Source organism: Eleginops maclovinus, chromosome 15 (genome assembly GCF_036324505.1).
Source record: "Eleginops maclovinus isolate JMC-PN-2008 ecotype Puerto Natales chromosome 15, JC_Emac_rtc_rv5, whole genome shotgun sequence".
In the NCBI taxonomy this organism is placed as follows: Eukaryota; Metazoa; Chordata; class Actinopteri; order Perciformes; family Eleginopidae; genus Eleginops; species Eleginops maclovinus.
In genome coordinates, this window is record NC_086363.1 from 12319161 (window position 1) to 12342144 (window position 22984).

The window sequence follows — 22984 nt, forward strand, 5'->3', positions numbered from 1 at the left end:
AAAATTGTGGGCAATTTTGCTCCCATATTACGTTTTCTTTTACACTAGTGGAATGAAAACATCCCAGATACACATTGAGGTTTAGGGTTTTACTACACATTGGGACAAATACAAAAAAAACATTCTCTTAAATATTGCCTAATATTCTTTCCTTATTTGATCTGTTGTAGAATGTAATCTGCTTTTACCCAGGTCTGCTAAATGATGAGTACTACATCCGTAATTAGAGGGGCGTGGCCGAGTTTATTGTTTGCATAGGTAACGCCCCCTTAGCGCTCTAAGAGCTAGTGGTGTGCGGTGTGCAAACACTCAGCACGTGCTCAGGAATTAAGGAGATGCCACCAAAACAAGGATGTACGGAAGCCAACTATAGCAGTGGACGTGAGGTAGGTGCTCTTTTATCAATGCTCAAAAGTGACTACATTTACCCAGGTACTGTACTTAAATACTACTTCAATGTGCTTGTAATTCGCTGGAGTAATTTCATTTCATGTTAGTTTATGCTTCTTAATTATTACAGATCAGAAGTAAATGTACTATTTACTCCACTACATTTATTTGACACTTTTAGTTGCATCGGAAATTATGATTTATTATATCAAAATAGTATCAACAAATTAAATCAGATGTACCATAAATGCACAGAAGTATTTAAAGTAAATTAAATTAGCTCAAACTTTACCAGCAGCAACATTAAATCGACATATCAATGCAATACAACAATACAGTTACACTATTGTAAAATGTGTGTAGGAATTACATTGATAATAACAGATCATTTAATTTGCACATTTTAGTACTTCTATTGCTTCTGTTAAACAAACATAGTTAACATGTATTTTTAGTGTCAGTAGGAAAACTAAATGCAACCGAGACCACTTTTAATATATCCTTTTCATAGTTATTACGTAACATTTTATTCTAAAAACATGCAGATTTGTTATGGCTGTTGACTATTTTCTGGTTGCTAGAGTGATACAGAGAGACATCCAAAAATCCCTCTGTAAAAATCGTTTGATTTTTTATGTATCAACAAAATGAAACAAACATTGAACCTGGCTTCATCCGATTTTGGAAATGTGTTAAAATCAACACATATTTTATAAGATCGTTCCTCATTTGCATATGTAAACAACATTTTTGAAAACTACAGAAAAATGAGTATTGTCTTAATGTGATCAATAACCTGGTCAAATCTCATGTGGTTATTTGTTTTAAAATGTAGTTGTTAGATATGACATGCTAGTCAGCTCTGCCTGAGGTCATCATAATAAGTTAAGTTAATGTGTTTTTTTTGGTAATGTTTTTAACATCATTATTATTATTTGCGATGCCTGGCTGATGATACTCTTCAGGTAAAAGTATATTGAGTTTTAATGAACAACAATCATTGGCTTTCTTTGTGATTTAATGTTGGTTGCAGTCACAGTGATTGGTGATTGCAATCACCTGATTGCATTACCTTTCCTCTTCAAACGGGAATAGAATTACTGCATCTAAATAACGACTGAAAAGATTTTGTTTATAGCAAGACAAATGATCAAGAAGGCAAAACTAATATAAATATATATATTTATCTCTTCTTTATTTGGAAATGTAACTATTTAAAAAAATCTAAAATACATATGTTCATTGTTTTAATTATGATGCTTGACGATATTACAAACTTTAACCAGGGCTCACGCTTTATTGTGAGTTTTTCAGAGTTACACTTGGGAGCCATGAACGCTCCCCCCTGCCTTTGAAGCAGGCTGGCAGCATATTGTTGTCCTCGTTAACCTCCCTCATCAAGCCTCACAGCATGCTGCCATATTGTGTGAGGCAGCAATATGAGTCGGAAGTGCAGCGGAGTCAGAGGGAAATAAGTGATTTGTAGTGGCTAGACAGACGAAGTAGCGGGGGATCAGAAGGGCGGAGGCGCAGATGGCGAGGCAGAACAATCTGACCTCTTTGGCTAATCCCAGTCTTTTCCCAGTGTGGGAGTGTTTTACCATTATCTCCCAGCATATGGCCAACAGAGCTGTTGTGGAAACTGTACCATCATTTTATCTAATCATTCTAACGAAACACTTCATCTTTTCCTCTGTTAAATCAATCATTACTTCCTTTTAACTGTAATTACAAGTGGCTTTCCTATCATATTGACAGATTTAATTCTAACATCCTGAAATCAAAGTCCAACACATGGAGTCTACCAGAGGTAAAGTCATGTTGTCCTAACACTAGAAAAGCATAACCAATGATGAATACAAATGTATTTTACTTTTACAGCTCATGTTCTCTAAAAGACTGTAGGACTAGATGCAGATACAGGACGACAGGATGGTCTCCAGACTGGCCTACTACCTTCATCTCAGGTGAGAAATGGGACAGTGGGTTCAAAATCCTTCTATTTGCTTCTTGGCTGCTCTCCCTTGCAATTTAATGTTACTGTTTGGGGGTTCAGATTCTTACATGTTCCATATTGAGACGCCAGTATATTACCAGTCAATTTTCAGCAACACTATTGTAGTTTCAAATCTGCAAAATTAAATATTTATGTTGAAATATTGTATCACCAATCATTTTTGAGAGGTTATTGGAAAGTTGTTTAAGGGTGTGATTGTTTCATAGAAGTTTGTTGGGAAGACTGATGTCGATCACTATCTAGAGCTTTGGTTTTCAAAAAAAGGAGTTGCGTAATAAATGTTTTTTTGACTGTACATTTATAGTTACCAGTACTTTATCTTCTTGCAGGTTAAAATACTGCAAACTCATGAACTGCGATGCAAAAATGGCAATATTTTAAACAACCACTTGGACCTTGTCATGTTTCACGTAGCAGTTTTACTATTTTCAAACCAAAAACCGTTAAGATGAGCTCTTTTTGCCTTCAGCAAGGGAAATTAATGAATATTTGGATTGACTTGGACGTACACATTACCATGTTTTCCCTTGTGAATCTTATTGTTTCTTTTAGCTGAATGCTAATTGATGACATACTAAAAAGGGGGGAAATTATGTGTATGGAAACGTTTTTAAGCAGTGTCTGAATCAGAATGAGTGCGTCACATAACCATGGTAAGAAAATGAATGTAAACATTCAAGCAAGTGTTGCAAAAATAAAGAAACATAAGTAAATTACAATCAAGATATGTATACTTTTTCTTCAATTATAATGAAAGAACTGTGCAGTAAGTGCTTTTTCATGAGATGTGCCTAGGTTTAAAGTACAACAAATGGAATGCATTGTAGGCTTAGTAGGTGTAGTTTCAAAGAGGTGCATTAATGTAATGTAGATGTGTGAACTAAATAAATACGTGCATTATGCATTATTTTTATGTAAACACCATCATACTTATTTTGAAAAGCCATAAATTAATTAAAGCATTGCACCAGGAAATAGCCGGTACACATTTTGAGCAGGAGGGGGCGCCACGACCAATGAAAAGTTGCTGTGGTTTCAACCAATCCCTGCGGAGCGTTGTATCTGTAACCACGCCCCTCACAGAAGTTGAGGAGAAGGAAACACGAGAAGCAGAGGGAGACGGGAGGAGAGTGTGATGTCAGAATGAGTCGGCAACATAACAGTCCAGCAAGGCAAAAACAATGACAGATAGAGAGACGAATTATCAGTGAGTGAGCGGACGTCAGCTGTGTGAAAAGCAGCAGTAGAAGAAGCAAAAAGAAAACAGAGGAGAAACATGAGTCGGCAGCAGCAGGAGTCCCAGGGAGTGGTTTTAACGGGTTACCACAGCAACGCAGAACTGTTGCGGAAAATTGGACCGCGTGCCCCCGTCAGCTGTCCGCCCGCACAGGTCCAAGAGCCCACCATGCCCAGGTGCGACAAAATACTGTGTGTGTATGTGTGTGTGAGACGTTGGAATATAGCGATTTAAAGTGAGACCAGTGGCATGAAAGTGTGCAAAGGTCACAGTGATAGTGTTTTTCCTCAGTTTTCAATTTGAGAGCTGTGCAGAAAAGGCTTAATTAAATGCTTTCAGTGCGTTAACTGCACCCTAAAGACTGACCTGAACCCTGCTGTTACTTCAAAGCAACACCTGATTACAACTTTTCCCTTTTTTTCCATGATGGGACCAAGTCAACTCCGCCCTTGGCCTTGGGTTATGTTTTTCCTTTACCACTTTCCTAATCAGCAGTTCAGCAGGTTAACCTTGACTTTTTTAAAACTAGCACAGCTTGCCTATCTAACAACTTCTAAACTACTGTAGGTGAAGTTCAGATAACCCATTTTCTGCACTGAGCCATCGAAAAAACACGGTTCTACATCGGTGTTGATCATAAACATTAGTTTCTACAGCTATCAAGTGTTCATTCACTTATTTATAAGTTATTTCTCACTTAAGAATGCCAATTATTTGATGATTCTCTGCTACTAACTTGAGCATTCGCTACTTTCATTGTAAATGTAGTGTCTAAATCAACCTTTAAGGAATACTTCACACCTAAAATTACATTTTTTTTTTACAAAAACCTTTCTTCTCAACCTTGTTTGCAGTGTTTTAGATGCGTTTAGTGATAATCCACATGTGTTTGGTTTTAAATAGAAATTTGATTATACTGCACAGTTCACCAGATTTGTTTATTTTTGAGCATTTCAGACTTGATTCCTAAACGAATGAAAGGGAACACAGTAGGTATTTGATATACAAATGATCTTTATGTTGGTGAAGTATTTCTTTAAGTGTCTTTAGAAGTTGTGGGGCCCCTTTAGCATCCAGAATGTGGCATGCAGATTCTCTAACTCAAATGGAGCGATAAACACTATTCATCCAAAACAATATTCACTGTTTTGGTGTTTATGTAACACTGGTGGAGAGTGCTATCCGACACATTTGATTAAAATCTCCTGAATGTGTTTAATTATGCGGCGATGTAGTGTTCAGTGTGCAAACCTTTCAGTGAACCCTAACCTACTACAGAAGCCTCTTCATTTGTCAGCTGTCTCCATTCATTCAGGGGAAACCCTGACAGGGAGCTAAGCTCACATGGAAAAAACTATAGAGCTCCAGTTTTTTATTTATAACGGAGCACAATTGTTTATCCGTTCAGGCCAGGGCCGCCTGTGTGTGTCCAGTACATTTTTACATCAGCAAACCAACAACTGCTGTCAACTGTGGTGTGGTGAAAGTAAACAACCAACAGAGCAGGAATCCAGGTGGGGTTTGGACTACACACTTTCCCCTGTGTGTGTGTGTGTGTGTGTGTGTGTGTGTGTGTGTGTACAGTATGTGTGTGTTTTCCAGATGGCTTGTCAAGCTAACTAGAAAAAAACAGCATCACGTTACAGCTTGCCTTTGTCTCACCTCCCACAGCAGAGGGTGTGTGTCCTGTCTAGGTTGACGTGGAGGCTTAGTTTTGTAGTCATTGTTTCCCCTAGCCAAGAAATGAGAGACAGAGAGAGACACAGACAGAGAACTTCAGGTCTTTTAACCAGCAGTGGACATCCGGCCTAAGGAGCCTTCGGTTACATGTCAGCTGGGAGTCTCGAACATGGAGGTCTAGGTCCTCTCAGAATGAGAGGTTAAGCTTTTAGCTAAAGGGAAGCATGTTCCTGTTGTGTTTCCTTTTGTGTACTAACCAGCACTTCCCCAAGCATCTATGTAGTGTGACTTAGTCAGTGGAAACACATGGTTTAGATTAATCCTCTGTAGTGCTACAGACAGCCTGACCCCACAGCAAAAATGCAATGCAGCACAGGAAATGACATCTGTAGAAAGGAAGAGAAGGAGAGATAGATTACTAGATGTCAGACAAGCATGAGTTGCAACTAGAAAAATGACTTCTAAAAATGAGCAGAAGAATGTTAAAGTCCAGAGAAACAGAATCTGTTTCAAAAAAGCGGAAAAATGGCTCTTGACAGACATGGAGGCAGAACGATTGATATAAATAAACATTCAGATTCATCAGAACTAAACGAGATGACTTATTAAACCCTTGCTGAGGTCAGTGACTGCGAGAGAGGGGGAACAGAGGCCCACTCTGTGTTCCATAGAGGGCAGCTGGCACCTGTTGATCTCAATGGGAATACCACACACACAAATGGCTGCAAAATATGACTCAGCTTTGTTCACATTGTTCACTTTGTGTAGGTTCCACATCATAAAAAGGAATCTGGTTTTCCACCTCATCCATCTGCAATGGTAGAAGAAATACTAGCTAACTTTTTTAAACATTATTTTTTTATATTCTTGGACATACTTTTGTGTGCTTTCTTGCTGAGAGAGATCGATACAACTCACTCTCTGAGGAAGCTACTTGTTTGTCGTACACTGATGTTTCTTTTTTAAAAGCTGTAATGTTAACTAGAGAACTTTTGTTACGTTTCCCCTTGTTTAAAGTCTTTATGCTAAGCTAGGCTAACCAGATGCTTACAAAATGTGGTTGTATCAATCTTCTCATCTTACTCTGTGTAAGGCACAGTCAAGATGCCAGCAAATATATCAAAAAGGGAGATAATTGCTTATTATTGGATGTCGGTTTTTAGCCATGTCATAGGCCTTAGGGTTGCCTGCAATAGACGAGGTAAGGCTTGTTTTTAGGTTAGCCAGTTTACCGTATTTCTTTCGCAACCATAGCCGAACCAGCTCGCTGTTATTAGGAGTAAGGAGTCTGCGGTCAGTGACGGTACAATTCAAAGGAATTATGTTTAAAGTAACATGTGTCATCACAACGACAAGAGCTCCTTGAGCATACCTTCTTAAAATAACAGAAACAAAATATTAGGCTCATAAATCCTGTAGTGTACAAGGTTAGTTGAGGACAGATGTACACACACACACACCACAGTGTGTGTTCATCACACACTCTGTGGTGTGTGTGATGAACACACACCACAGAGTGTGTGTTCATCACACAGGCTCATTATCCTTACATTAGCGAAACGTATAGTACTGGATATGCAGAATGGTCTCTTCTTTATACTATTTAGGTGGGAGCTTGGTCATGTCATGTGGGTTTAAAAAAATAGTTCACTTGCTCAGATCTTGAATCATATTGAACTCATCAGTGCTGAACTTGCTCTTCGTCTGCTGATACCGTTTCCTTCCATTAATGTTAACCCTCTGGAGTGTGGGACTTACTTTTACAAGCTGTGTTTCTCTCCCCACGCACATGTCCACAGCTCTGAGCAGGTGATAAAAGGTGTGCGGTACAAAGATTAGAACAATCGCACAAACAACCGCGCCACTGTTTTCCTTTGAAGGTCGTTTGCACATGTTTTCTCTGAAAGTGTGCCAGAGTGAGAATGTGTTTGTTTTACCAACAAGGGAAAGCTCTCCGTGTGTGTGTCTGTGTCTGTGTGTGAGAGCTTACTCGCGTGTACTACTCTTTGTAAAGCTTTGCATAATTTGTTTGCATTATTGTGGGTGTTTTCTGCACTTAAACGTTCATGAACTGGGATGGTCGCAGCCCTAAAACACACACGAATATCTCCATGACCTATTCACTGACAGCAGTAATACCTGTCTTTGCTTGTGAGGTTGGAAATGGTCATTTTAACATGGTTGTATACAAGAATAACTTTTATGATCAATGTTTGATTGACAACAGGTAGTCTTAGCTAACAGTGTTTGCATAAGCATTATGTCAATATTAATAGTTACTACTATTTCTTGTCGGCTTTGGAACTTTGTAGTGTATCAGACAAATGTGTACTAATCGCAAATATATTTACAACTTTAAAAAACTCTGAGAGCTCAAACCTGAGCCTAATGCCCTGTCTTGCAATGTCCAAAAAATAAAAATAAATTCTGTACCGTCTTGTAAATCAGATTTGCTCCAACATTCCAAAGGTTCTTCTTTGGCTAATGCTACGTCCCTCCACACAGTAACATGAATGTCTGTCCTGTAGTTTTTCTATACACCTGTTGACAAGCTAGCTAACCAATATGAGAGTAGAACCATTTTGTCCAAACTGTCACTACAGTTTGTAAAATGTCCTGGAAAAATACCAAGATTTTGCATGCTAGCAGCTCTGTCAGGCTATGATCAGACACAGACCAATGCTAACGCTAACATGGAAAAATCCTTATATTGACAATGCTAAAATGTAGATGTAGCACGTTTACTAGTCCATAAATTAGCTTAGCGGAGTTTATTGGGCAAATAAAGGTTTTGACCTGATGACGGCCTTAAGCTGACATAATTTATTAAAGCCTTTATAATTGCAGTATTTAAAAACATGTATGATATTCTCGGTTAAAGGCAACACAGTTTGGATCTCTTGAAAGTGAGCTCCATCAACACACCAGCGTTTAGAGCTTATCGTGCCAAACGCAACAAAACATATCTTTGAGTTTATTACTTTCCGGCATCACTAAATTGAATAAAGGAAGCAGGGGACATGTGTTTGGGCGCCAAATCTCCTTAATTAATGTCATATTCATCCAGTTGTTGTAAAGAAAGTTCGCTCAAAACCACAAGAGTCGACCTCCTGGTGGCGCTAGATATAAATGATTAAGATTCATTCTCTGGGAAGCATGAATATCTGTGGAACACTTCACGGCAGTCTATTTTTATCGTTGTTGGTATATTTCATTCTCATCCAAACTGGTGGATTGCCTGACTGTCGGACAAACATCGCCATCTATAGAGCCATGTCTCTAGCGGGACTAAAAAATGTAAGGTCAGTGTTAACAGGTAATAACAACTATTATTTAGGGTTCAAGCAGATACACACGTTAACACATTCTTATATTGTAGACGAACAAATAAACTACTGCTTTACTTAATTAATTTAAGCTCCCATCACTAACAAACTAATATGTTTGTGTGTGTGTTTGCTTATCTCTGATTTATGGTTTAGTCAAATCGTCCTTCATACTGCAGCTCTGGATGAAGCTTAATGATTAACTTGGCCTTGAGGTCATGCCTGCGTCTGCCAGGTGCAAATCTGCTTCCAAGTTAAACAAATCTTCTCCAGTGTATTAGAAAACAAAGACATTTTGGACATTTCTCGCGAATGAAAACATTTCAATTGGCAAGAATTGACATGGCCATGAACATACACCGAGTGCTTGGTGTGCTTTTCTTTTAAACACAGTGAGGGGTCCGATAGCAGGAGTAGTACCATAGAGGAGAGGGTACCATCATGATAGCTGTATAGGAACACAGGGAGAAAGCAGACAGGAAATCCAAAGCACTAAGTTGAAAGGAAACGGAAAGGCACAAGACCCAGACGAGTGAAGGATGCAAGGAAACGGAGCAGGAGGAAGACGGAGGTGGGAAAGAAAAGAGCTTGCCGGAAGGAAGCAGGGGTTGGAGGTCAATTGTTGCTCTTGTTAAAACCAGATCAAACTATGTGTCTATTTTTTCCTGTGGTATTTATGGCTTTATACGTATGTGTGTGTGTGTGTGTGTGTGTGTCAGGAAGTTTGCTGTGGTATGCGGTCTCGGCTCAGCGTGAACCTTCAGTTCTGCTCATAATTCCAAATTAATTAATATAGAACATCAACTCGATGCTGGTCAGCCTTACTTCCCTCATTTATATCCTTTCATCTCCCTAAGAATACTTTAATAATTAAAGTTCTTTCGACAGTAATGGACTATTCCGTTATTATAAGTTATCAAATGTATATTCTTGTCGGAATTGTACACATTTCCTTGTAATGATCTGGCTTCATGACAAATTGATCCCCTTTTTATAATTGTGCGACCTCCTACTTTAAAGCAAGTCTGTATTATTTAAAAACTGTCCAAATCATGTCACTACATCTGGTGTTGAAAAAACTTGACCAATGGTGTCTGACTAATGGCCATGTTTAATCTTGAGCTGTCATGTATGTGTTGGCTTTACAATACATGTTTCAAGCCATGTTTACGTAATATTACTCAGAGTATCGTGTTGCTGCATTCATTTAACTATAATATAATCAATTGATCTTCCAGAGGCGTGAGACGTGCATTGACCTTACACTACGGTAGGCAACTAAACTGATCTGACAGCCCGACTGTTATAGGAAGTTCAGCTGAGTTTTGATAGATGACGCTAAACTGATATTTAACAGTGTTGACAGTAAGCAGAGATTTGCTGCACCCTCGGTCAGTTGTACTAACAGTAGCTTCTCACCCCGTAATAACTCTTTATCCTCTAGTGGGGGAGAAACGCAGAATGTGCTGATTCAGATGTAACTTCCTGTCACAACAAAGAGGGGCATTCATTCAGACATCTGCAAGGCCACAAGACTGACAGCCATATTAAAACGCACATATTCTGCTATCATTTTCCAACAGATGTACTTCATGTTGTAGCGGCACTTTTGTTGTCAAGATTGAGTAAAACACCACAAAATGCCTCGAGGTATTGCAGTGTGATAGTGTAGTCTCATTTTGACACAGTTCTTTGTTAGCACACTTCAGATTATGTTATATAAAATTGACTTTGCTTAGTCTATTAAGCTACACAAAACAAACATGACTGAACAGATCAAAATCAGTAGTGGTTCATTCCTATGTTGCATCAGATTGCAATTGTAGATGACTATCTTTAAAAAATAAGGGCTGCACTTAATATGTTATAAACATTTGTAGTCTTTGCATAACTCTAGTATGTATCATCCACACCATCATTAAGTTGTGTAATGGTAATTATATTGTCGGTTGATTCACCCCTCAGAGAGTGTGAACTGTAAACGGTTTCAATGACAGCTGGGTATTCATCCTAACTATAATTAGCTCTAATGGTTCATGCTGTATCAGCAAGGCTACGCTAGCCTAAGCTAACTAATAGGGGTAAAGTGTAAGCTGAGATGAGCTGGCTGTGTGAGGCTGCTATTCTTAGTCCCTACTGCTTCCTCATTAGCTGACTGGCTGGGAATTCAACACGCTGCTGTCTCGGTGGGTTCAAAACATACTGAATACTCAATTTTTGAACAACTAATATCTCTCTTAGATGAGATGAATCCAAGCCAAAATGCAAAGACGAAATGTGTCTTTTTCAACACTGCTGCACACAAACCTCTTCACAGCACAATCCAGCTTGTTCTTCTCACGCTATCTTACTATTATAATCCAATATAATATTTTTATGAGCGATGCTGTTATGAAGCATAACGTCACTGATAAACAAAGTGCAAAGGGCACAGCTGTAAGTAAAACCTTGAGCAACACACGCTAAATCAAGATTAGTAGTTTTGTTGGAGCGTGTTGGCCAGGTTTGGAGACTTGTGCTGACAAATGACCAGATTGCTTATCTTTTTAAACTCACTGATTTCCCTCCCTCTGTCCCTCTCTCTATCATACTCTCAGGACTGGCCACTACAATGTTCAACAGAACCAGAACGCACATCCAGCAGATGGATCAGGTCCTTCTGCTACCGAAGGCGGTACAAAAACCTCCACTACTGACCTACCGTCACTCCTGAACCCCAGTGTTGCCTCCAGCCCCAGGTCTCAGCCCTCCTTAAGCCCAAAGCCCGGCTCCAGCCCCCGACACAGTCCCAGTCCCAAATCCAGGCCCAGGCCACGGACACCACGTCTGCGCAGCAACTCTCAGGTAGGCCGCAGGGGACAAACGTTCATTTAGTGTGTTGGCAGCGTATTTTCCAGAGTTGATGTCGCTACATTAAGGGTACCCTAACGTGATCTTTTCTCAAAGTTTGTTTTTTTGGCAAGTTACATCACTATTGTAAGTCATTTTAAAATGACAGACAAACAACACCACGCAAAATATCAGGGCCAATTTCTGCATCATAAAACCTTTGAATAATGTTATAGTCCTATTATTAATCTATTTTAGGACTCTATATTGTATGCTTTCCATACATAATAATGGTTGTATTTTCTTTCTTTTACTTAATACGGTTACAATGTGGTGCGTAACTATTTATTTGTTTGGCCCTCATATCTCTCAGTAATTTACAACTCTTGGGTGGATCTGTTTTCACTGTGATTGCTTAAAGGAGGAGCACTGCCTACCAACATTTACACTCAGTAATAACGCAACAAACCAACCTAAATGAAATGCCTTTTTTGGAAGAGGTTGAATGTCTGTTAAGGTGTTTTATGTTAAATGTGTGTGTTTTGTATATAAATGGGAGACTGTGTACACCCAGTGATAACGACATGTTCAGACTGCAGCTTTTTGTTTTATTTTGGTTCTTCACGTCTGACCTTTTACACATCTTCTGTTGAGGACAAAAACAAGATATGAAACATGAATGGGAACTGGAAACTACATTTTGAAATTCTCATCTCATGCACGTACACGTCTGGCAGGACTCTCTGGACGAGCTGGAGATGGACGATTATTGGAAGGAGGTGGAGAATATCACTCGCTCAGGAGGGGGAGCAGGGAGGGGAGACGCAGGAGGAGAAGGGGAAGTGCAAGAGGAGGAGCAGCAGAAAATTCCTGAGGGTAGGATACGCATGGATAGAGCTGAAAGGGACATAGGTTTCCCCTTTTCTTTCAACTAGTAACACAGACGGTCATTAAACCTCATGTGTTTTTATTCTTGAGTCCACTTACAGAGGAGATGATGTAGTGGCCGAGTTTGATCACAGGCTAGTTTAGGCATGGTTGTGGTTCCAGACGTGCTGATTTTGAAATACAGGGCCTCTGGTCACCCATAAGTATGAGAAGTTGGGCATGGGACAATATATAATTCATCACATAAATGCAGGTCACGATTGTATCCCAATAATCATTAAATGTGCTTAAAACTTAATAATGCCTCTAAGATGTACTGGATTTACTCGACCTTGCATCACAGATTGGACACATACATTTTACAAACAATCTTAAATATGTTTTTGTAAATTATTGTTGTCCATCCAAAAATGACAGAGAAATCAAATAAAAAATCTATATGGTTCTTCTTCTTTTTTAAATAAATATATATATATATTAAAGGTGAAGGTTTTGGACAACAGCGATCCGGAGGGACTTTTTATTACATTTCAAAAGTTGTTTATGAAAAATATTAGCTCTACGTTTCCTTTCAAAACAGGTATGCAATAATTGTATATATCTCTGAGTGTTATTCAGCATGTTGAGGAAGGCTATTGTTCTCTTGAGCAAACACTCTCTTCCTGTGTAGTTTGTCTTGCTGTTTGTGGTTACACCTTTCCCTTTCCTGCACCTGTACAACTGTTAAATAAATAAATAAATAAATAATTCAGCCCTTTAAAAAAACCAACCTGATATGTGCCATCTCAGGAACTATATGAAAACAATTTATTTCCGTTATCTTCCTCTCATTTTCTCTTCCAGAAGGCGAACAGGAGGAGGCGTGGCTTACAGAGGCAGGGCTAGCGCGGCTGTTTGATGACTCCCTAGCGGCTGACCAGGATCAGGTGTCAATCATCTTTCCCTTATTCAAATAGTTAGTCCAGGTTGAGTCAGAGTTTCAAAATGTGCAGTTCACATCTTTCAGTGAGCATAACGTGACTAAAGGCATCAGATATTCTATGTGGGTATTAAAGCTATTGACTCATGCCGGAGTTTTTTTTTTGATTGACAGGAAGAAGACAGCGCCGCGTTTCTGTCCACGCTCACCAGGTCGCAGGCGGCCGCGGTAGAGCGCCGTGTGACAACACTACAGCAGACGTTGCTACGGCGACGCAACCGGCAACATGTTCCTGATGTTAGAGATATATTCAGACCACCTGAAAAGGTAAGGGAAAAAACAATTTTAAGAGTAGGAACTAAAAAATGCCATGTACAGGTGTTCAGAAGTAGACTGTGACACTGGTTATAATTATTTTAATTTTAGTGTGTTTCATCAAACATTGAAGTCAGTGTTTCTGAAGTTTGAAGACCTCACTCGAAATGTTTCTCCATCCGGTCTTAGTTGAAAAAATTGGTACCATGGTAAATATGAAGCTAGAGCTAGCGGTCAGTTAGCCTGGCCTAGCATTAATGGCTAGCAATAATTTATTTGTCGAATTTTTAAATATATATTTTATGACTTTATGTACAGTAATAAGGTATGTATCTTTTCAAGAATTATGTGTTTCTTACTCTCTTTTTTATACATATAAAAGGAAACAGCTAGCCTGGCTATGTCCAAAGTAAAAATCCAGCTATTAGCACGCAGTTAATAACACTATAAGATTAGTCATTGTGCTAAGTTTAGCTAACCAGATGCTTGTGAAAAAAGGAAGTTGTTAGTGTTATTTTCCTTTAATGATCTCTTCCCCCTTTGATAGCATGAGATGGAAAACATCACACCACAACACACACTTCATATATTTTCCTTTTTTTTGTGTTCACAACTTTGCTACATTTGTTTGTTTGTTACTTCTACTGTCTTGTGTTAATCAGTAACACATTGCTAAGCTATTTTTACACCCACAAATACCTCTTTCTTACCTCAAAAATCAGGTCCCTTCAATACACCAGACAAACTGCTTTGATATTCAATGAATGGAACACCCGTGCATTGGTTTCGCTTGAAGTAAAATACCATACTTCTCCGATCAGCAAAATAAACAGTGTTGAAGAGTTTTGCACACATTTCTGCACTTGAACAGACAATTTGTCCACTAATTAACAGACGAGATAATATGTAACATGAAAAAATGTCAAAAGGAAGGGGGGCTCATCGTAAATCTGTCACTGGTTGAACATTACACTGTGTGCTAATGTGTCTCTGTGTTGTGTTGCAGCACGAGGAGCCTACTGAGCTCAAGGGGGGAAGTGAGAACGGACAAAAAGATATCACTTCATCTGGTACGTGCAACATATTTTCTAAAGACACATGTTTAGTTGTCACCATGGAGAAGGACAAACTGAATCCCAAATAAACTTCTGCCTTTACACACACATGTTGGAAATACTATTTTAGAAAGTCATGATTGTCCTGATGAAGTTTCATGCAGTCAAAAAAGATGAACTTAGTTCCTGTTTTTTAGTTTGAAGATTAAATATTGAAGTGCTAATATTGTAGCTTCATTTTTCGCAATTTGAAAGCTACACAGCATCAGAATGCTAGACTTTCCTACATAATATTGTAATGTTTAACTATCCAAGTACATCCCTTTTTAAACTTGGGGGCAAAAGTCAGATTCATTCACCAAGGAGAAGTTATAGGTGCAGAAAAAACAGCAGGCTTCTCTTTCTTCCTCTTTGTGCTGCAGTGACTTAAACACTGTGGCATTTTCTCCAGAAAAACCCATGTAATTGCCTTTCTCTGTGTAAACATAACTTTATTCACAAGCACATTTGTACTGGACTACTAGTGTGGTCGTACGTTTTATTCTTTCTATGCATGTGTTACTGCAGAAACAGAGACAGAACTGAACGTTGAAGTAGCGTTTTCCGAGCAGGCGCTCTCTTACAGGGACAACCACCAAAGGGCAAAGGTCACCGCTAGCCCAAACTCACCTGACGACAAGCTTCCAGTGAGTCACACACCTGTACACACACAATGACTCAAAAGCTAGGTGCAAATTCACTTCCTTTGCTGTGTGTGTGTGTTTGCTGATACACTGAGCCAATGGCGAAGCCACAACCAATCAGCTGCGTGCAGTGATTGAATGCACTGCAGGCAATGATAGAAAGGTCAATTTTGCATTTAGTGCAGGGTTATAATAGTGACACTGACTATATATATATCTAATTCATTGTTGTTGGTCAATGATTACCAGAGATAGGGATTTTGTTACTGCTGACTTTGCACTTTTAGGTTTAATAAAGTGTATTTGTTGATTCTAAAAACAGCTGACTTTGGGTGTTAGTCTGTACTGCCATCTGCTGGTTGAAGCCGTCCACTGTCCCATGTGTTCATAAAAGGGTTATATCACTTAAGCTTTCATTCAACCTTCAATATAAATGAATTTGGCACATATTTCCTCCCACTGTTACTGACGCCCCTCTGTCTCCCTTTCTCTTTTTTCCTCTGCAGAACTTTAAGCTCCTCCGAGATAAAACAGGTCAGACCAGAATAGGAGATCTGTCTCCTCTGGATATGAAAAAGGTAAGTGAGGGAAATGATGATTTGTGGATGTAATTATGTGTCATGATTTAGATATGTTGCTTTTTAAAACTAATTGCAATGTATCATTCATCATATTTTATTCAGTGGTTTACTTCAGAGTCCATAGCCCTTTTTGAAACTTGTCTTTGTAGTTTTAAAATGTTTAATTTTACATCTATCTTTCAGGCTAACTCTTTCCATTTTCTTAAAGATTTCTGGTTGTAAAGCTTAATTCTTCCACATTTTGGTTTGTCAATAGCCATTAGTGAACTTTTGGTGTATTTGACTGTTCCCATGTCCTTGCTTCATCAACAAGATGCTTGTCCTAGTATAATGATAACCACAATATCATGATTTATATGAATTACTTTATATTGCCTTCGTGAGACAAATTGCCCTATCAAGAGTGACGTTTCTTTAAACCAGATACCATTTTATTTCATTGTCTTATAAATAGTTTTCTCTTTGTGATGTTCTGTCAGGTGCGCAGGCTGGTGCTTGTGGAGTCGACTGCTCTGTTTGACACAGCTGGGATAGACCTGAAGGCAGACAAACCTGTCAAAGTTAAAACTAAAGGTAAACACATCCAAACTGTATTGACACACCCGGACCTGCAGATAGACACGAACTAGGACACACAAAGGAACATGTGCAAAGTATTTAAAAAACCTAAAATGATTTACAGATGGATTTTCTCTCCAGGTAAAGTTGCACTGTATTACATTTTTTCTCTTGAACTTAATATTTGTGCTTGTTTGTGTGCAGAGAGTGGCCTGTTTGGTGTTCCTCTTGCCACTTTAATGGAACAAGACCACAGGCGGGCTCCTGGGACCAAAGTGCCATTAATCCTGCTGAGGGTGAGTGAGCCCATCAGCCAATCACATCAGTCTGAGACAAGGACGATTCACCATTACAGCTATGATGAGAGGAATCTTTGTCACAGTAACTTAACGTCATGTAACGTTTCTATGTTTAACCTGTGTATCCCTCTTTCTTATCCCTAGCTCATTAATCATATAGAGGAGGAAGGGTTGGACACAGAGGGGCTGCTACGGATCCCTGGAGCGGCCACTAGAGTCAAGGTTTGTTTAAGCATTTCAACACCATCACTACAGACGCGGTCACATGCCAAGATTGTGAGGTTTGAGGAAATAGCACAGCATTAGCAATAGCATCAATCAGCAATCAGATTTTATTAGTCTTGCACCTTCATACTTCATCCAAGTGGTAATAAAATGTGCTTAACAGATTAAACAATTTAACAGTTTGACACGAATGCATTAGATAATAAAAAAGAAAGATATAAAAATGTAGTAAAATGATTTTAAAGGCAGTCCTGTCAGTAATACCAGGGGAAACGTGATCTGTTAAATAACAATAAAATAGAATCTTAAACATAATTACAACAAAGTAAATACAAATTGAATAGTATTTTACAACCTTATCACAAAAAAGTCAATGATTAATAGAATAATAAAATAGAGAAACATTTTACAATTCAAATCAAGTAAATCATTATGAAAACAAGTGATTTTGAACTAACATTCATAAAGATTAACATTTTACAACTTGAATACAATAAAGTCAGTGACTCAAAATACTGATTTAATGAAAGGCGTGGCTGAAAATATAGGTTTGGGGATGATGTAGTGAGACCAAGCTTTCCTGTGTGTTTCTGTCCCAAAACCAGTCGCTGTGCCAGGAGTTCGAGTCCTCTTTCTACGACGGGACGTTTCCATGGCAGCAGTTGAAGCAGCACGATGCCGCCAGCCTTTTGAAGCTCTTCATCAGGGAGCTGCCCCACCCACTGCTGACTGTGGAGTACCTCCACGCATTTTTTGCCGTCAACAGTACGTGTGGCATCAGTTCATGAAGTATTGTGCTTGATTTACTCCCACATTATCCTGCATTAAACCTGTGTGTGTGTGTGTGTGTGTGTGTGTGTGTGTGTGTGTGTGTGTAGAGCTCCCCACTAAGAAGCAGCAGCTGCAGGCTTTGAATCTGCTCATCCTTTTGTTACCTCAGGCCAACCGGGACACTCTGAAGGTAAATGCACTCTCGTGTTTCACTTCAGTAAATAAATAAAAACCCCTTTGCTGATGATATTTGTTAAATGCATGTGTGTTTGCTCCCCCCAGGCATTAGTGGAGTTTTTCCAGCGTGTGATCGAGCACCAGGCCAAAAATAAAATGACTCTCAACAATGTCTCTCTCATCATGGCACCCAACATCTTCATGTTCAAAGGCTTCCGCTCCAAGGTGACTGAACAGCAGGAGTTCTCCATGGCAACCAGCACAGCCAACATCGTCCGGCTGCTGATACGATACCAGAATCTTCTGTGGACAGTAAGCATTCAGATCAGCGCTTTAAAAATGTTTTGGCTGAACTCAATGGAGACTGGACAATATTTCTCAATGCATCCTGATTTAGCATAGTTACTATTACACGTATTTATTAATGCTGGAGGATGGGTCAGTGTGTAACATGGTTATTAAATCTCCTGTTCACTGATTTATCCACAGATCCCCAAGTTCATTATGACCCAGGTTAGACACCAGAACATGGAAAGACATCGCAAGCAATCCAAAGACAGAGCCGTGAGAAAGCTGCTGAAGAAGATGACCACAGATAAACCGTCAGAGAAAGCTATTCCTGAGGTAGGAGCTTAAATGTAGGGGTCAGTGGATATTGATTGGAACCAGTGATGGTTTCAGAACCACAACAAAGGTTTAATTATTGCATTCAGAGGTTTTTTTCAGGTTTTCTAAAGATGCTCAAATGTTTTTTGTCATACTTTATGATGACACCGTAAATATAAAGGGAAATATTTCTTCATGGTGCTTTAAAATTGCTGTCAGAGGGCTCTTTAACACACATCAGGTCTTCCCATGTGTGCATTGAAAGTATTTCCTGAACATAAAGTGGATTTCGGAAATGATTAGATCTATTTTATAAAAATATCAGTTTTACTTTTGGACTTGACAGTGCTCTAGAGTCAGAAACATTTGCAGCCTGGACTCTAGTTCCACAAAAAAGAGCTATAATAATATTAATATTAGTTTGGGATAATCTTTGTCTTCAATTGTGTTTTAGAATTTGAGTGTCAACCTTGTTAATGAAGCTTCAGACTTTTAGGACAGCCCTAAAATTGACCATGTATGGCAGTGCTAGAAAGTTAAAATCGTTGGAACTAATTTTAAACCAAACACAGAATTATTATTTCTCAATGAGAAGTAGTGACATCTAGTGGTGAAGTGTTATGTGGGTATGTTGTTCTCCTGGTGCATTAATATAGTCTTTGGGTGCAATATGGGGGCATTAGGAGCAAAAAACAGGACAATAAGGATCATTCTGTATATACAGTATATTTGCTTCCACAGTCGTTTCTTGTGGACCCGATTAACAGGCAATCTTTTAATGCTGAAAGACATTTAAGCCAGGAATTATTAGCAGTTCTGTTTTCTTACCAATATAGTGGAGAGTGAGTAACCATGGCAACACTTGTCCTGCTCAGCTAAGTGCTTTTAGACCAAACAGAGTCTGCAGTTTATTAAACAGCAAAGCAGGAATTTATCCAAGTTCCTCATTCTTGCAGTGCAAAGCCCTGGTCTCATGTGCGTGTGAAATTAGTACAATGTTTCCTTTTAAAGCGTTTATGACATCATGATGGACTGTATGTTTATCTTTCTCCCTCTCTGTTTGTCTCCGTCTGTTTTCCCAACCAGGAGAGCTCACAGGGATTTATTCGAGTTCAGGCGCCACAGTTCAGTAAAGTGTCCATGGCCGTTCAGCTCACTGGAGAGTTGCAGGCTGCTGATGTTTTAACACGCTTCCTCAGCCAGGACAGGTAATGTGTATACATGCAGCACTGTACCATTACACACACTAGTTTATCTTGGAAATATAAGGCCTGACCTCTCTTCGTGTTGCCTTAAATCTGGGGTAGGCTGTATAATAACCTTTGATTTGACCATATTGTAGTTTTGTTGGTTTGAGAAATGTATAGAATCCTCTTGGCAAAAAAAAAAAAAGGTAGAGTTGGCCAATCACAGGTCATTTAAGAGAGAGGCTTTTCTTTCTGTTTTCTCACAAAAAAGTAAGACGGATTCATTTACAAATGTAAAAAGAGTCTGACAATATCAGCTAGGCGTTACAGAAAATTACTGTTGCTATAGGTTTAGCCTTACAGTTGCTAAAGGGAATCGGCTGTAGCTAGCGTCCAGTTAAACTATTAGCAACAAAAGTGCCTATCCTAACTTTGAACTCTTTCTCTTTCTTGCTTTTTCTTTCTTCATCCCTCAGTTCACTGGCAGTGAAACGAGAAGATCTGTGTCTCTATGAGATTGGTGGAAACATCAGTAAGTCTTGCTCCTACTACAATCTAATAATGTGAAGAATTGGTTTCCCCTGTCTTTAACCTGGCTAGTGAGCCAAGAGGGGGCAGGCCTGATGTAGGAAAAACGTACTTCCTGTTACGAATGTAAAGGTTAGAGACAAGTGCAGTAATCAATCATTGTTGTAACTCCATTATGTGTCTCTCTCTGCCTCCCTTCCCCCTCCTCTCTGTCTGTTGTCCCCTCAGAGGAGAGATGTCTAGATGGAGAAACGTACATGAAAGACCTCTTCGAGCTGAACCCTGCTGCAGAATGGGTCATCAGAGCTGTGCACAGATAAACTCTTACCATCATGGCGTGCTGGATAACGGACTGCCCCCAATTCTCACCACTGGGTCCTATTTAGAGGAGACACCACCTGGTTCTCTGTGGTTTCTGCTGGTTTTGAGACTACTTAGAACATTTGCATATAGCAACTCGTTCATGTTCTAAACACAAATGGTTGCATGCTTTCATTTTATTGGTTTTATTAGAGCAATGAGAAGTCCAATGTCAATTGCTCAACCACATATTCATACAAGGAAAAGGAAATGATGTGCTTCGATTTAGAATAACACTTTTCCAGTTGTCTCTTCTCTGCCTTATGCTACTTGTTGGAATTTTTGGCTTCAGGTACCATAAGCCTACAGTAGCAGAGAGAGTTCCAGGTTAAAGAAAACCACTTTTAAAAAATAATACATTTCATCTATATATATATATTATTTTTTAATTTTTGGTGGAAATACACAATTTTACCCAGGTCGCCCCAGCACTTGAGCCACAACATTGTGATTGCTAATATTATGTGATACTCGTGAGTATTGCAGTTGTATACTGTGATTTTTTGCCACTAATCACTTTGTTGTGCCTGCAGTAATATTCTGAAATAATATAGATTGGGACAATAAAAAAGTATAAAGAATTGATTGAATCGTGATTCAATTACGTAACATAATGACGTGTTTTTTATGCAGAACTAATTTTATAACATTGGCTTTTAATTTATTTATATTAAAGCCCTGACATGTTAATGTATGATCACATAATTGAATGTGAATATATCAAAGCACTTCACTCTAACTCGTTGGGATGAACATTGGAGTGAAGGTGTGTATATTAAAGGTTCATAAGCTGGATGGGATCTTCCCAAGTGGAAAAGTGATGAATTACTACTGTACTGTAAGTTATGTGTGAGGGAGGGGCCCCAACAGGGACTCCCAAATTGTTCATAATTGGGTTGTTTCTGACGGCTAACCAGGGCACGCATTGACGACATCATGGTACATTAATATTGCTGTACATTACAACTTTGGAAATGTTGATGTTTGAGTGTGTTAACGTGTTAGCCATCATCCAAAACTGCTATTTGCCAGTGTGAAAATGTGAAAAACCACATTTTTTTGTATGTATGATAGCCTCGTTTGCTTCAATGAAATTTGTCAATTGCCTTTCAGGTTTTGTACCAAAGACTGGATCATTTTAAAGAAATGAATAGCCTCCTGTTGAAATCGCCTTCTTTTTGATGCGCAGTTCAAGGACACTCATTTTTCTGTCTTTTGTTGTTTCGGATTTTTACTCCATTCTCTAGACTGGAAACAGTTGCATCAATACAGGAATAGAAAATCTCTCTGTTTTATCTTTTTGGCACATAGCTGTGTCTTTCATAGCTTTTAATATAAATTCAATCCTTTTCTGAGTGGTTTCTCAGAGCCTGCAGAGGAACATATCTGCACCACAAAGTCAAACATTACTTATATTTCTCTTGTGGAAAGCTGTGGTGTACAAATAATGTGTCATCTCCCTGCCTTGTATTACCTTGTTTACTGTGAATGTATTTCAAATAATGTCTTATTACTGCCTCTGAAATGACCACTAAAGAAGCCTGTAAATAAACCTGCAGTTATTAATGATTAATTAATAATAACAGACGTGCTTGTATGAGTGTTTATGTATGCAAAATACTTGAATGTTTTCGTGTTTCAACTTAACCCATTTCTGGTTTCATATGAACTGAATGACCTCCACTGTCAAATGTGCATACCTCCTTACATTAACTTCCCAACTCCACCAGTAGAGAACCATGCTAATTTCCTGTGAACTAATGGCCCCAGCCAGTCTGTAATTATCAGAGTGCTAATGGTTTTAGTGGGGCTTAAAAGTGCATGTGTGAAATTGCACTGGACAACTATGGATCAGACACAGACACTAGGCGTAATATGCTGAAAGTTGAAGTCGATGCTGACTGCAATAACGACCAAGACTGGTCATACAGTGTTTTGGATTTAATTGCATAACTAATATTCTTCAGGGGTATTTATTTGTTATTAAAAAGAGTACTAGGTTTCTGATGTTATGCTCATGCTGGAGGAGAATAAACACAGGCATGAACTAGTCATACATTGTTTTTTTAAAGAGACATCCTAAAGCTTAAATTGAATATAGTACAATTTTAACATATTTCTGTTTATTACTATTGCTAACCCACTTACTGCAGAACTTCTCTCATGTCAATTCGAAATCATACACAAGCCAAATATGACACAACACTTGTAGATAAACGATTCACTTTATCAAAATGAAATTGCAATCAAATCCGATCCGTTCTCAAAATTGCCTTTTTGCAACAAAAAAATACACATGCTTTAAATGTCCTACTCCCTGTGTATCCACTGCAACCCGCTCTAATGATTATTT

At 38.8% G+C, this 22984-nt stretch overlaps 1 protein-coding gene across 4 annotated transcripts; it reads left to right on the forward strand.

The window, feature by feature from the left end:
• Nucleotides 1–256: 256 nt before the first annotated feature.
• Nucleotides 257–22216, forward strand: arhgap18 (Rho GTPase activating protein 18). 4 transcript variants are annotated; one of them, XM_063902584.1, is made up of 19 exons: nt 257–386; nt 2272–2357; nt 11248–11494; nt 12217–12355; nt 13211–13293; nt 13461–13613; nt 14608–14671; nt 15224–15342; nt 15846–15917; nt 16400–16493; nt 16683–16774; nt 16922–16999; nt 17608–17767; nt 17881–17963; nt 18056–18262; nt 18440–18574; nt 19643–19764; nt 20220–20275; nt 20500–22216. In XM_063902584.1, the coding sequence occupies exons 2-19, from the start codon at nt 2302–2304 to the stop codon at nt 20589–20591; spliced, it is 2052 nt and encodes a 683-aa protein (XP_063758654.1). In that variant the 5' UTR covers nt 257–386; nt 2272–2301; the 3' UTR covers nt 20592–22216. The 4 variants fall into 4 exon arrangements, with proteins under 4 accessions (XP_063758654.1, XP_063758655.1, XP_063758653.1 ...); XM_063902585.1 differs by lacking the exon at nt 257–386 and adding an exon at nt 1887–2200; XM_063902583.1 differs by lacking the exons at nt 257–386; nt 2272–2357 and adding an exon at nt 3510–3820.
• Nucleotides 22217–22984: the final 768 nt, after the last annotated feature.

Coding starts and splice junctions, on each gene's coding strand:
- arhgap18 (XM_063902583.1), top strand. CDS start 3,684: ATGAGTCGGCAGCAGCAGGAGTCCCAGGGAGTGGTTTTAACGGGTTAC. Junction 3,821..11,247: donor CAAGAGCCCACCATGCCCAG/GTGCGACAAAAT, acceptor TCATACTCTCAG/GACTGGCCACTACAATGTTC. Junction 13,294..13,460: donor TAGCGGCTGACCAGGATCAG/GTGTCAATCATC, acceptor TTTGATTGACAG/GAAGAAGACAGCGCCGCGTT.